This window comes from Stegodyphus dumicola, chromosome 7, assembly GCF_044657685.1.
Source record: "Stegodyphus dumicola isolate Sdum_Otavi_A_Nest chromosome 7, ASM4465768v1".
In the NCBI taxonomy this organism is placed as follows: Eukaryota; Metazoa; Arthropoda; class Arachnida; order Araneae; family Eresidae; genus Stegodyphus; species Stegodyphus dumicola.
In genome coordinates, this window is record NC_140774.1 from 184,975,953 (window position 1) to 184,990,780 (window position 14,828).

Below are 14,828 nucleotides of genomic sequence, written 5' to 3' on the forward strand. Positions count from 1 at the left end.
TTGGTAGAAAAACTTCAGCATTATTAGGGTGTATAATAAAATGTTGTTAAAGCTTTTGGCTTATGTCTGAACAAAAATATCATAGCTGTAATCTCTTCCTTTTTCCTTCGTAGCAGTAGCTCATAATATCTAAGTTTTACGAACATAAAAAAAAGGTTTTGGGGACTTAGAGATAAAACATACGATACATTTATATCGATTCTATGTTTTATTTTAGTTTACAGTAATAGATGTTTTTAGATTGCCGTTTTTATTTTTTTTAAGTTTACACTTTTTAGACTAAATGTAATTGAGATTGGCTATTTAAAATGGTTTCCTATCTTTTATCGGCGCATATATGTATTTTTTTTTAATTTAAGAAGTTTATACTTTTATGTATTACACTAATGGTTTCCATTTTTTTTTTAATTCACTACAGCCTTTTTGTAAAATTTCACTAATGATGTACAAATAAACAGTATATATCCTTTGTCAGAAAAGTTCCAGGAAAAATATCGTAAAAAATAAAAAATTTCATTTACCAAATAATGATCCTAGCTGCTATCAAAGTAGCCCCTTGACTATCTATACACAACTGCCAACGTTTCTGGAGATCTTGGAAGAAAGCAGGGAAATCTTCAACTGCGAGGCTTGCAAGCTCATTTGTTACAGCCCGTTGAATGTCTACAATAATCTTCATGAAGCTTTTTTTTTCAGTCACCTTTTCACTTACGGTAACAAGAAAAAATCACAATAATCATTGACACAAATGTGCCATCACATCTGGTTCTATTCAATAATTCACTATAATAAGAAGAAATTCTTCGTCTTTGCCCTTTCTGTTCATCTGTGAGTGAGCGAAAGATGATTCCTGCATTAAGTTTTCGTTTCCCTAAATATTAGTGTAAAATCTTATGACACACGTCACAATTCAAATCACAATTACACGACGTTTTTCTTGCAATAACTGCCTTACACGCTGTACGTTTGCATCGGTATGTGCTGTGAACGGGTGATCAGCTCTGGGATCGTCTTCCACTATATCTCTGCCTTCACGAAACCTTTTGTCTCACTAAAAAACACAACTTCTTGAAAGTTCTTCACCTGCATATGCTTGCTTAATAATTTTCCACGTTTCACTAGAGGTTAAATTTTGTTAAAATTACTTGAAAGAAGGAAAGATGAGTCTTTTATTCCTTGCTCGAACACAGTGAAAGGGAAAAGAAAATAAGCTACTATGTAGTTAAGAAGTTCGCCAAGTGAAATATTCTTGGCGAAACTGAAAAAAAAAGCGTCAAGACAAATTTTTTAATTTCTCTGTAAATTTCGCACCAAATTTTACAAAATTTAATATTTAGGCATAATTTGTGTCGTAAAATTGAAATATGGAAAAAAAATAGCCCGTCATTTCAGATAAAGTCCGATCAAAATACCTGTGTTAGAACAATGCTGTATATAAATGTAATATATATTCTAAGTCCCGCTTTCGAGACTTAAAAAACCAATTTGAGGAATTCTTAATAAATTATTACAAATGCTATTTACAATATGATTTTGTAAAAAAAAAAAATAATTTTTGCATATGTGTTTTCAATTTTAAAGTATTCACATGATTTTTACTTAATTATGACTGGTAGATCAAAGAACAATGACGAACGCACAATGTATCTTGTTATATATAAAGCTTTCTACCATACATCTAGCTCTTTATAACCGGAAGAGAAGAGAAACACGTTAATGTAAAATTCTTACTTAAGCAGTGCAGCAATCTTATTTTGGCGTAGATCTTGAAGAAAACTATTTATGCTAAAAAAAAGTCGTTTTCACCTAATGTTTAAACCTAACTCTAAATTTATATTTTGTTTAGAAATTAATTAATTTTAGCAAAATTTTGATGTCACATTGAAATAGTTTCACACTATTTAATTAGGTACTATTCGGTTTCGAGGGCCGTAAAATATCGCCAGACTATTGTTAGTGCCAATGCTGCCAAAAATAATTGCGGCAACCCTAATAATTGCGGCAAGAAAGGAAGTATAATAGTAAATAACTATCTGAGATTGATGTTTTAATTTAGATGAAAGGTTAATTTCATATAATACTTTTTTATTATTATAATTTATATAAAAATGGCTAAACATGATTGAATGGAAGCATAAGAGTAAATAACTATTTCAGATCATTATTATAATTTATATAAAAATTGCTAAACATAACTGAATGGATGCTTGCATCGCTATTTCGCTACCGACTTATCGCTAGAGCATAATTTCATCTCGTTGGTTGTTCAAACGTAATTTTCTATAATGAATGATGCCTTTTCTTTGAAAATATTCTCGGTAAAGTGCAGAATCGCTCACTTATTTGCTTGCCGCTTTTTACAAAGGTAAAAACAATTGGATTTTTGTCAATTTTCTTTTACTTTTTAAGTGAAAATAGGTCGATGACATAGATAAAGTCAAGGGTGTGTGCAGTGCCATTTTTGTGCAATTCTAGGATTTTTTTTTTTTTTTTTTTTTTTTTTTAAGTGAAAATAGATCGATGTGCACATGGATACCGTGTATGTGGAATTCTTAAAAATGTGTCAAGCAGTGGGTGATTCTGCACTTTACCCAAAATTCTATTGCCGACTTTTCGTCATGGGCAACTGCCAAATTATTAAATCCATTGGATATCAAATAAGGATTTAAAATCCAAAAAGGATTTAAAAATTAAACTAGTATTTCAATGGCGCCTTAAGAAATATAGAACTATATAAACTTACGTAATCTGAAATCAGCGCGTACGCTAAATTTGGCGGGCTGTTAAATGGGCGCGTTTGCTAGATTTGGCGCTTTTGCGCATACATTTTCGCTGCAATTTTTTTTACGGCCCTCAAAACGTAATAGTACCTGTAAGTACAATAAATATTTCTACTTATTTAATGTAAAAGTATTTTTCTTGTATCTGATTTAAGAAACATAAACAGTTGCATAACTATCATGGTATTTTATGCAATTATGTAAATTTTTAACACCTTAATCTCTTCGTTTACATCTTAGCATAAGCATTTCTTCCTTGCCTTACGAATGTCGATTTTATTCACATGATTTTAACATTTATATTATATAGAAGAAAAATTTTAATTAGAATGCTGTACTCTGTCGAATATAAGATGATCTTTGCTTTAAAATACTATTTTAAAATCTGTTCATCATATAGGTGCAGCTTAATATTTAAAAATATTTTGAGCAAACTTTTCATTACCTTTTACGTTAAAACAAAACCTATGTGTAGTGAAAATTTCCTAAGACAATCACGTACGGCTCCATAGAAATGTGATCTTTCGTAAAGGTGAATGTTGCTGAGAATGCAATAGTCGGTGATATTCATCGCCATTTTCTCATCATTTTCAGAATTAATGGTCACTTTCAGAGTGGTCATCTTAGGGAGTTGATCACCATAGAAGTTTTCAATGTACTTCATAAAAAGCTTTGGTTTATATATAGGTCAATACGATAATTTACATCCGTACTGATAGCAGAAATTTCATATAGATAAAATTCTTTCTACAATTAGTTGAAATAAATTTTATTTACTGAATAACACTGATATTGATTTCAAATTGCATAAACTAACCAGTGCGATTAAACGAATTTCAAGAGCTATGTACATTCTGAAAGTGAAGATCATTTAATTGCAATTTTTATTATGAAAAGTATCTAGTGACGTAATCCTGTCTAAAGAAGCAGACGATAATTCTGGAGTTGCCAAACTGGCTGAAATTTATACTGTGGTGGAAGATTGCATTATACAGAAATCTTTATGGAAGATAGTAAAGGCAACAGCAGCTGATTTTTTTCTGATTTTCTCTTCAGTCCACTTTATCTGGAAAAGAAAATGAACTTTATACATTATTTTATCTGTATTCAGGTATTAATATGTATTTCAAAAATGTATAGGAAATTTTATTAACATAGAATTTATTATAAATGAGAGTGTATTTATTAAACCGGATGAGGATCACAAAGGCTTTTTGAACCTTTTGTTTAACAGAAGTACTTTCGAAAATTTATTTTATACAAGCGTTCGACTGGCTCTTAAATGTACCGAAAAAATGCCTAATCGGAACACCAAAAATTAAAATTAAAAATTGCACAGTTTTACTCTGCAGAACACCTTTATCAAAAAAATTTAATAAAAATACATTATATATAAAAAAAAGTTACAATGAAATAAGCAATATCTCTTAAGGGGAGTCGTACACCTTAAACCCTCATGATCTTCGAAAATGTGACTGTTGCAAGAATTGGGATATTTTATTTATTTTAAAAGCAATTACTTCCAACTTTTTACAGCTGACTACATAATATAGCTGCTTTGTAAACAAGTAACCAGAAAGTTTGTGTTGCCACAAATATTTTTGTAATTTAATCATCTTTGTGACAAAATACTTCGCCATGTTTCCACCTTGGGCGCATGATATCTTAAAAATGGCTAATGATACATATTTGAAATTTGATGGAATTCTTTACATGGGTAGTATTTTCTAACTGAACCTAAAATCTGATGAATATTTTAATATTAAAAAATTTGATGGACGAAATTATTACAGACTTTTTTAATAAAATACATTTTATAAACTCAACTCAAAATAAAATAAAAATTTAACATGAAATTTTTAGAATGTTAGGTTCACGGTAGTTTCCAAATGTTATAAAAGCTATATTAGATATAGAAATAAATTATGAAACAGAATGTTATAAACTGTGCGCGCAGTTGGAAACATGACGAAAAATGTTGTCACAAAGCGGATTAAATTATAAAAATATTTGTAGCAACACAAATTTCTGATTACTATTTCAGAAAGCAGCTATATTATGTAGTCAGCTGTGAAAGGTTGGTAGTAATTGCTTTTAAAATAAATAAGTTTTCCCAATTCTTTCAACAGTCACCTATTCGAACCTCTTATGGGTTTTAAAGGTGTATGAATCCCCTTAATACAAATATTAGTTATCCTAATAAATAAATTAACCAACTACCCGTTGCAAAATCTTAAGATTCATATGGTATAAAGGAAGTTAAGAACGTTTTGTACTAAAACAAATTATGCAAAACTTTTCAAAATATTTTCAATTTTAAAATATTTTCAATATTTTAAAAACAATGAAATAAGCAATAAATAACATGAAAGAAACACAAAAAACGTTCTAAAACAGAGAGTATAATTAATAATATTTTATCTCATATTTTAAAGAGAAAACAGTCAGTAGTACAGTATACATAGTACAGTGAGAATGTTTGTGTGTTTGTTCGCTAATAACTTAGTCACTACTACAGTTATCGTAACCAAACTTTCTACAATTCTTTTCGTGGATGTCCACTTTGTTCCAAAAACCAAATAGCTAAAATCAGATATATTAATTAAAAACTTTTAAAACGCTGATTTTCGCCCTGATTTTTACCAAGTGGACACAGTGTTTACATCAGCAACAATGGCGTCGTGCCATTGTTGCTGGTATGCCCATTATGTCTGATACGATTTCATAAAAAAAATAATAAAATGAAACAAATCTCATTCGAATTATCAAAAAATCGCTTCGAGATGCACTGGCTCTTGTCTAGATGTAGCTATGTACGAAATTTCGTAGCCCTGGGTCTATTAGCTTACTAGCAGCACGGACAAAAGGCAAACACACACACAAACATACAATCTCTTCCTTTTATAATATGTGGAGATTTATTTTTCAACCCAAATCTTTCCTATATTAAAAAAAAATTAGATACAATTTGTTAAAAGTCATTTCTTCTAGTACAGCGAGACGACTCGAGGGTCTCTGTTCGTCCAGGCAACATATTTTTCATAAACCTCGAAGCACTGTTATATTAATCAATTAATTTTATCATTTAGATAATTGCAGTTAAAAATATTTTTATGCGAACTTGTGTTTGTCTCGAATTGATATCAGAATTTAATCTTTCATCTCAATATTTTGAAAGATTTCGTCCACAAACGCAGCATCTTTTAATGACTAGTTTAAATTCTATGCAGAATGTTAGCCCAAATAATTGCAACTAGGTCTATATGAATTCATGTTGGATCGGAATGTCTGTAGCACACAAAAAATTTGGATCAGATTTCGGAAACTTACTCCTGCTAGAACAGACATCTGAGAAACTGTCCTTTTAACCTTAAAAAGAATATATAATTTTATAGTCAAGTGTGGATTGTTGGTTCAGCTCGTTAAAAAGAAAGCGTTAAATGTAACCAACAATAACATGGGAAATTCTAACGCCAAATAAATGCACGTAACTTTTTAGAACAGGATTTCTTAAACTTTTTGGTATGGGGGACTCCATAATATTTACGAAAATTCTGTGGGACATAAGCCTTGCTCAAATCCGATACAAGCGTGAAAGAAGCTGTGAGTTTCTTCACTTGTAATGTAATGTACTATTGCAGTTTTAGGTCATTAACTTTAGTTTTTAAAGTAAAATGAACTTTAATATTGTAAAACATTTCTTCGATACGTTTTCGTTTTTTCTTTGGTTGTATTGCCTTAGCTTTATCTATTTTTATTTACATTATGTAAACATTTTTAGTAATTGTAAAATTATTATAATAAGTTAAAGAAATATGAAAATTGCTTTGGCGACCCCTTACTGCAGGTCCCGGCACCCCAACTGAGGTCACTACCCACAGTTTAAAAAACTGTGTTTTTGAAGAATACCTATAACCTTGTAGAGTCATTAGGTTAATTGGAAGAGAAAAGATGAAAAATATGCAACCGCCTTCTCCGGGAATCGAACCACGGATCTCTGGAATACCGGCCCAGCGTGCTACCGTTACACCACGAAGGCACGCTAGGGAAGTGGGAGAAATACCTTATATACTCCCCTTTTTAAAGAGCGACTAGGGTTTTAGGTGACCTACTCGCCAAATACTGGGTGCGGAAAATCATCATCCACAACCCTTTTAGTTCGGGCGTCACTTGTAGAGTCATTAGGTTAATTGGAAGCAGAAAAGATGAAAAATATGCAACCGCCTTCGCCGAGAATCGAACCACGGACCTCTGGAATACCGGCCTAGCGTGCTAAAGTTACACCACGAAGGCACGCTAGGGAAGTGGGAGAAATACCTTATACACTCCCCTTTTAAAAGGGCGACTAGTGTTTTAGGGGACCTAGTCGCCAAATCCTGGGTGCGGAAAATCATCATTCACAACCCTTTTAGTTCGGGCGTCACTTGTAGAGTCATTAAGTTAATTGGAAGCAGAAAAGATGAAAAATATGCAATCGCCTTCGCCGAGAATCGAACCACGGACCTCTGGAATACTGGCCTAGCGTGCTACCGTTACACCACGAAGGCACGCTAGGTAATTGGGAGAAATACCTTATAACCTGAAAACTACCAACCTGTGGATAATAAAACAAGCGTCTAAACATAAGAAACGCAGCGGTTTTGCATATTCCGTATGTGCATTCTAAGGTTAGCCAATTTTCTATATTTAAGATTTGCATGTCAACACTTCCTGTCGTGGAGCATATCAAATTCAATCGAATGTAGAAATAGATTACCTCATGCGACAATGCATATAATTACACGCAATAATTATAGGCAATTACAACATAAAAAAACAGACTTTAAGATGCTTATTAGGAATATTACTAAATAGCCGAACTTTGTATTAAAATTCCACATCAGATATATAAGACATTTCATTTTTACGATCCGTAAACCGAAGAATAATCATCTACGGCAAAATGAAATTATAATTAATTAATAACATCTATAGTTTTAGCATTAAATATTTTTTTTTAAATGTTAAAATGTCACGGCAGCTTATTTGCGTTGTAATCCTAAGACAAATTTAATTGCCTTTCGCTCCTCTAAGTCGCTATTTCTTTGAAAATCGACTTATTTATGACATTCGAATATCCAAGTTGATATTATTTCAAGAAATCACTTTGAAAAGAAATTCAGTCGCATGCTTTATCTTATCTTTGTTGTTTAGAGTTAGCAATTTTCTTCAATCATAAAATTACATTTAATTGCTTCAAAATTATACTACTGCATGAATAACTGAAATTATTTTATAACAAGAAATAAAAATATAAAAAAAAGGAAAATACCTGAAAGGGTTCAGGTTTTAAATTGTCCAAAGGGGTGTTTTTTTAACATTTTGTGTGTTACCTTTATTTATTCAATATCAGGTTCCTCGCACTTAAAACATAAAGTTCAGTTCAACAGCAATATCGCAAAATAATTTCAAAATGAGCATATCTGTAAAATTTCCGATACACAATCTCGCGGGCTTGAAATATTCTTTTCTCTGTACAGTGTTGCCATTGCTAGCTTTGAAATCATTGAGTTTGTTAATCAAAAATTCTTTAAAGTTTTACAAAATACGAAATAAATAACAAAACAATTTCCAAATTCCAAATTTGGGTGGAGGACTACGCAATTCAGAATTTGATGGCTCTAGGTACCGTTGTTTTATCACAATGCGAGAAACATGCAAACATTTATGAAGATTTTTCATTATCTAATTTCTTTAAATTTAATACAGGGATCTAATATTTGGTGGAAACAATTTGAAAAGTGAACCGACATTTATAGTGGATCAACGCAAAATGCCAAAACGAAATTAATAGTCCTTCTGAGCAAACTGTTCCTTTGGACTAATAAATAATATAAACTTCTCTAGTGCTGAATTTTTAAGAACCAGTACGTAATTAAGTTCATAAAAGAATGTGAACAATTTTTGTTGCATCCAAGACCTAAAACTGAAGTACCAGTATAAAAAGCTAATATTTTATGCACTGTTTTCGGCAGTTTTACAAAGTGTCATCTAAAATTAACCTCCTACCACTTATAGCCGAATATATCATAAGTGATGGCAAAAATTTAATATATCTCTTTGTTACTAATGGCTCGGTGGCAAAGCTTGCAATGTTGGTTGTACCAACTCACAGATGCTTTACGATGATTCAAGGAAGCTGCGAGATCTATTGGAATACTACTTATCTAGATTAGGAGTCTCCAAAACCTTTCACCCCGCGGGCTATATAGGCTCTTTGACGAAGCTTCGAGGGACAAGATCCAGTTAATTCATCATACCATGGCGATGCAACTATGATAACAGCATACACATTTTTAAATGAGACAGTGAGATTTTTGTGATTGGATCTAAACAGCTATGGTCTTACAAAAACTTTGTTTTTTGGACTTTGATGCAGTTTCATCTAACATAAACGCCTAAAAGCTCTTTGTAAACATTTGCAAATATGTATTTTTGTCCAGATTTCTTCGGTATAGCATGTACTTTACTTTTCAATGGATTTACCTCCCCGTTGTCACAATTTATCATCGCATTTCGTTTACATTTTGATCAAGTACAAACTTTCGTTCATAAGTATTTTATATTGTTACGAATTTGGTATTTAAAAAGCTAATGTTAGTTCAATTATAAATTAAATGGTTTTATTTCTCGCGCAGTGCAGCGCGTGACGAATATTAAAAGAAAGCTAAGCCGGAAAATTGAAAATACAAGAGCGCGTGCATTAAATAAATAAATATCTCTTTTTGATTTCGAGAAAGTACTGGAAAATTCTAGCGCGTGATTTTAAAATCTTATAAAAGGAGGAAAACATCTCAGTTTGTAGTAGTTGCTTAGTTTGTTGTTGTTTAGAAAAGTGCTGTTGTTGATTGTAGCGAATTCGCGGATTAGCTTTCTTTAGCTGTTTTGAATTACGTTCTATTGGACATTTGAGTAGTTAAAAGATAACTACTGTGAGATATTGTAATACTGCATGATAATTTGAGAAAATTTAAGCATTTTTGTTGTGATAATAATAAATTTTTGTTCATTTTTCATCGGACTTGTGCATTCATTTCATAACGAACCCGTACGCACGCAACAATATTTTGGGCAAGTTTGAAGAGACATTAGGTATTTTTTGCAAGCAGGCAAGACGAAAAACGAGCAATCGCCTTCGCCGGAAATCCAACCACGGACCTCTGGAATACCGCCCGAGCGTGCAGAACGACTACACCACGAAGCCACGCTAGGAAGGCGGGAGAAATACCTTATATACTCCCCCTTTTAAAGGGCGACTGGGGTTTTTAGGGGACCCAATCGCCAAATCCTGCGTGAGGAGAATCATCATCCAACACCCTTTTAGTTCGGGCGCCACTGTAGAGATATCAGGTATTTTTTGCAAGCAGGCAAGATGAAAAATGAGCAATCGCCTTCGCCGGGAATCGAACCACGGATCTCTGGAATACCGGCTCAGCGTGCAGAACGACTACACCACGAAGGCACGCTAGGAAGGCAGGAGAAAGTGAAAAAGGTCTCCAAAATTAAAATAAATTACAACATACACAGAACAAGAATTAAGATCTGAATAAAATCACTACTGAAAATTTTAATGAACCAACCTAATAAGGTAGTTCTCCCGCCTTTCTAGCGTGCCTTCCTGGTGTAGCGGTCAGCACACTCAGCGGGTAATTGAGAGGTCCGCGTTTCGATATCCGGCGAAAGCGTTTGCTAATTTTTCATCTTGCTTGCTTCCAAAAAATACCTATTGATTCTACAACCTAGAATACTACTATGAAAGTAGGAAAGATAACACACGAAACCTTTATTCCTGGAAAAAGTACAATGAGAATTTTTTATTTCCGTGTATGAAGTAAAGAAAGTACTGTAATCGCGAAAACTTTCGGATACCCATTTCAACGAAAATATCCATTTTGACCGCTCTCGAATCCATTTGAACAACTTTTTTTTTTCTTTTTTTCCGTGACATATGTACGTACGGACAATGTTGTGATTTTTCTATTGAATTTTATGTTGCGAAAGAATAAAGGACTTTTTTCCCCAAAACGGATTTTAAAATGGATTTAGGAGAGATTTTTTTTCGTGACGAATGTATGTATCTCGTATAACTCAAAAACGAGTAGCTTCAAAATGCTGAAATTTTGTATATAGGACTGCCATAACATGTAGTTGTGCAACTCCCATTTTGGTTGCAATCAGCTGCATCGAAGATATATATATATAGAGAGAGAGCCAGGTAATAGTGCGTATATATATATGTCTTTTATCGTTTGTTATTTTTACTTTACTTTAAATTGTATATATATATATAGATAGATAGATATATACGCACTATTACCCGATTCGGTGAGCTCATTTTTTTTTTATTCTTATATGTTAGTAAATTGTACGTCTTTTGCTTTAAAAGTGGCTTAATTATGTTGTTCGTATATTCCGGTTAACGGTTTTATGACTTTAGATAATCTGCATGCAATAGTTGTGGAATTATCAACAATTTAAAAATTTTTTAAGTACAGGGTTATCCAAATTAAACTTCCCCGACTCAGAGGCCTGTGCAGAGTGTTGTATGGTTCATAATGTGATGAAATTTTAAAAACAGACACTTCAGATCATGCGCTCGAGATTTATTAAACAAAAAAGTTAGTACAAGAAGTTGTCGATAGGTGGCGCTGCAGATCAACAAGACATTCTACAGATGTTCTATATGTGTGCCGTGGTTCTCTACAATTCTTTCCATTCGCAAAGCAGTGTGTTCCACAGTGAACGCAGTAAGTCCACATTAATTCTACGAACATGTCGAATAATTGCGTCTTTCAGGATCTGCCAAGGTTGCTGGGTGTTCTCGGTAGACCCGATCCTTTAAGAATCCGCATAACCAAAAGTCGCATGGCGTGAGACCGGGCGAGCGGAAGGCCAAGCTGTAGGGAAACAGAGGCTGATCACACTTGCATCGGTAAAAGTTGCCCGTAACACCTGTTGAACGCCACGAAGAATATGGGGAGGTGCAACATCCTGCATAAATATCGTGTCCTGGAGGCGGCCACGTTGTTGCAGTTCAGGGATGACAAACGTTGTCAACATGTCCTGATACCGTTTATCTGTGACAGAGCAGGTTTTGAACCCTGTTGGAGTCACCTCTTCAAAAAAAATAAGGCCCAATCACGAATGTTGCAGTGAAACCGCACCATACGGTAACCTTTGGAGGGTTCAAGGGCACTTGATGGATTGCGCGCGGGTTTTCACTTCCCAAATGCGGCAGTTGTGCGTATTCACTTGACCATTCAGGTGAAAATGGGCCTCATCCGTCCAAAGGATGTTCCACGGCCAAGCAGCATCGACTTCCATTCTGGCAAGGAATTGCAACGCAAATGTTTCCCGAACTACAGGATCCCCGTCGGACAGCTGATGACGACTATGGATTTTGTAAAGAAAATAACTGGGGATTCGACGCATCACACGCCATACGGTCGAATAGGGCATATCAACAGCACGAGAAACAGTTGCCACACTGACAACACCATATGGCGATTGGCTAGTAGGGTCCACGACCGCCAAAGCAACGTCTTCTACGCGTGCAGATTCCACAACCTGTCGTTCTCTACCTGGTAAAATTCCCAGCTGTCCCGTTCTTTCGAACTTCTTCATCATGTCTCGTAGAGCACGTGGTGTCATTGGTCCTCGGCGTAAGATATTCAGCCGACGGAATGTTCTTATCGCAGCACAGGAATTCTCGTCATTCTAGTAGAAAAGTTTCACTAACAGAGCTTTTTCTTTCAAAGTCGCCACTGTGCATCAGAGAGCTGGAAACAACTGCCTGTGCAAGGTCTGTCTTCCACTTTTGTAGGGATCGTCTTTTGGATATGTTGCGCAGAAGCTTTATTTCTGCAAATCACGTTGCTGCAATATGCACATTACTAGTGTTACAGCGCCACCTATCGGCAACTTCTTGTACTAATTGTTTTTGTGTAATAAATCTCGAGCGCATGATCTGAAGTGTCTGTTTTTAAAATTTCATCACATTATGACCCATACAACACTCTGCACAGGTCTCTGAGTTGGGGAAGTTTAATTTGGATAACCCTGTACTACTAAGTCTGGCAAAGCAGTCATTCATTTACATTTTAAACTCTTCTTTCGTTTGAAGATGATTTGAGTTTTTATGTATATTTGCCTTGTCGCGAAGTTAGAACTGAATTGAATTAATGAGAAATATATCTCTAATGAAATTCGAGAAAATAAGCCTGAAATGAAGCACGGCAAAAATGCGTGTAATTTAATAGAATGTATGAGGAATTCATGTGTGTTCACATGAGATTTCCTATATAGAGTGGTACTGTATTTCACTAATTGTAATTGGGGGACCGGAAAGTAATGTCGTTTTTGCGCATGTTGACAACAACATGCCAAGGGCAGAAGTGGAAGCAAATCCATCTCAAACATTCTTAACCAACCTTGGTCGACCATCCAAGAACATTTAAAGCAGAATGGGAAAATAAGCAAAGCAGGTGTTTGAATCCCCCATAATCTGTCCGAAGAGAACAAAGCCAACCGATCCATCCCATGCAACGTATTGCTCAACGGCGCCATACAGAACTGCTTTTGATCGTTTGATTACTGGAGACGAAAAATGGGTCCTATATGATAATCCAAAATGCAAAAGGCAGTTTTGTTGCTGTTGTTATTATTAATCTCCATAGACACTCAAGGATATGTGCCGGTGATTCGGGTGCATTGTGACAGTTAGAACAAATTAGGTGCATCTTGACACCACTCTCAAAAGTAAGTCCCCTCAGGTGCCCACTGAAGAATCGGGAAAGTGTTGTCTGAACACATCTTTCGCAATCTACAGCAAAGGATCTTCCAGGACAATCAGCTAAAAGGCAGTTTTAATAAGGGTTACAAGTAGGGTTTACATCCCAAAAAGGCGCTTCTGTGTGTTTGGTGGAGTTTTCGCGGAACTGTTCATTTTGAATAGCTGAAACCTGGACAAACTGTTAATGCAGATCTTTATTGTGAACAATTGGATCGAATGAATCAATCTTTAATCAAAACATATTCGGCGATTGTCAACAGAAAAGGCATCATTCTGCAACACGACAATGCAAGACCGCACTGTGCAAGACAGCCACTAGAAAAAATGAATGTATTTGGATGGGAGGTGCTGCATCACCCACCATACTCGCCCGATATCGTACGCTCGGATTTCCATTTTTTCTGATCCCTACAACATTTTCTTAGTGCCGAAAAATTTGAAAATTTGAATGATGCCCAAAATGCCATCTTGAGATATTTTACTCAAAAACCAATTGATTTATATCGGTGCGGGGATTGAAAATCTGCACACTAGATGGCAAAAGTTTGTTGATAACGAGAGTGATTGAAAATAAAAACGTGTTAACAGTTTATTCGTGTGGATTTAATGTAAGAAAGCGACATTACTTTCCGGTCCCCCTATTAAATTTATAAACGATTGCATAAAGATTATACTATGCTTTATAAAGAGCGTACAAGATAGGCAATGCCTTTTTAGATAAGATGTTATATAAAATAGTTATATAAAAAATTCGGCCCTCGGCTGTAGTTTGGAGATCCGCGATCTAGATAACCAAAGCAGTGGGCCTATACCTTTTCACTCGGGTGAATTTTAGGTAGTCCCTATCCACAATTATGTCATATGACATTAGTGATACATGCACTTATTCCTCTGCAGCGCGCCACAAGAAGAAAAAAACATCAACTATGCAAGGACTTTAGTCATGCTCTAGGGGCCTCAATAACCAATCCATCTCTTTAGGAAACAAATACCGCAGCGTGACCTTATTTCTGTTTGGTGCTCTATCTTTGTGCTAATGTAGGAGCCTGTCATGAAAGTAATCATCTGACTTCCGTAGCATGTCCGTGCATCCACTACTAATAAAATACTCTGTTCTGTGTCATGCTCTGAGCAATTAGAAGTCGGCATTTTTATATGGTAGGACGTACCTTAACAGTATTAGAATGCGATGATAATAAAACAAAATCAAAGCTAAG

At 34.6% G+C, this 14,828-nt stretch overlaps 1 protein-coding gene across 2 annotated transcripts in view; it reads right to left on the reverse strand.

Moving 5' to 3' along the window:
- Nucleotides 1-3,533: 3,533 nt before the first annotated feature.
- Nucleotides 3,534-14,828, reverse strand: part of LOC118196299 (uncharacterized) — a 175,850-nt gene continuing 164,555 nt past the window's right edge. For both annotated transcript variants that reach the window (XM_035367720.2, XM_035367719.2), the window contains one exon: nucleotides 3,534-3,846. In XM_035367720.2, the coding sequence (XP_035223611.1) occupies nucleotides 3,833-3,846 (14 nt within the window). In that variant the 3' untranslated portion in view covers nucleotides 3,534-3,832. The remainder of the gene's footprint in view (nucleotides 3,847-14,828) is intronic.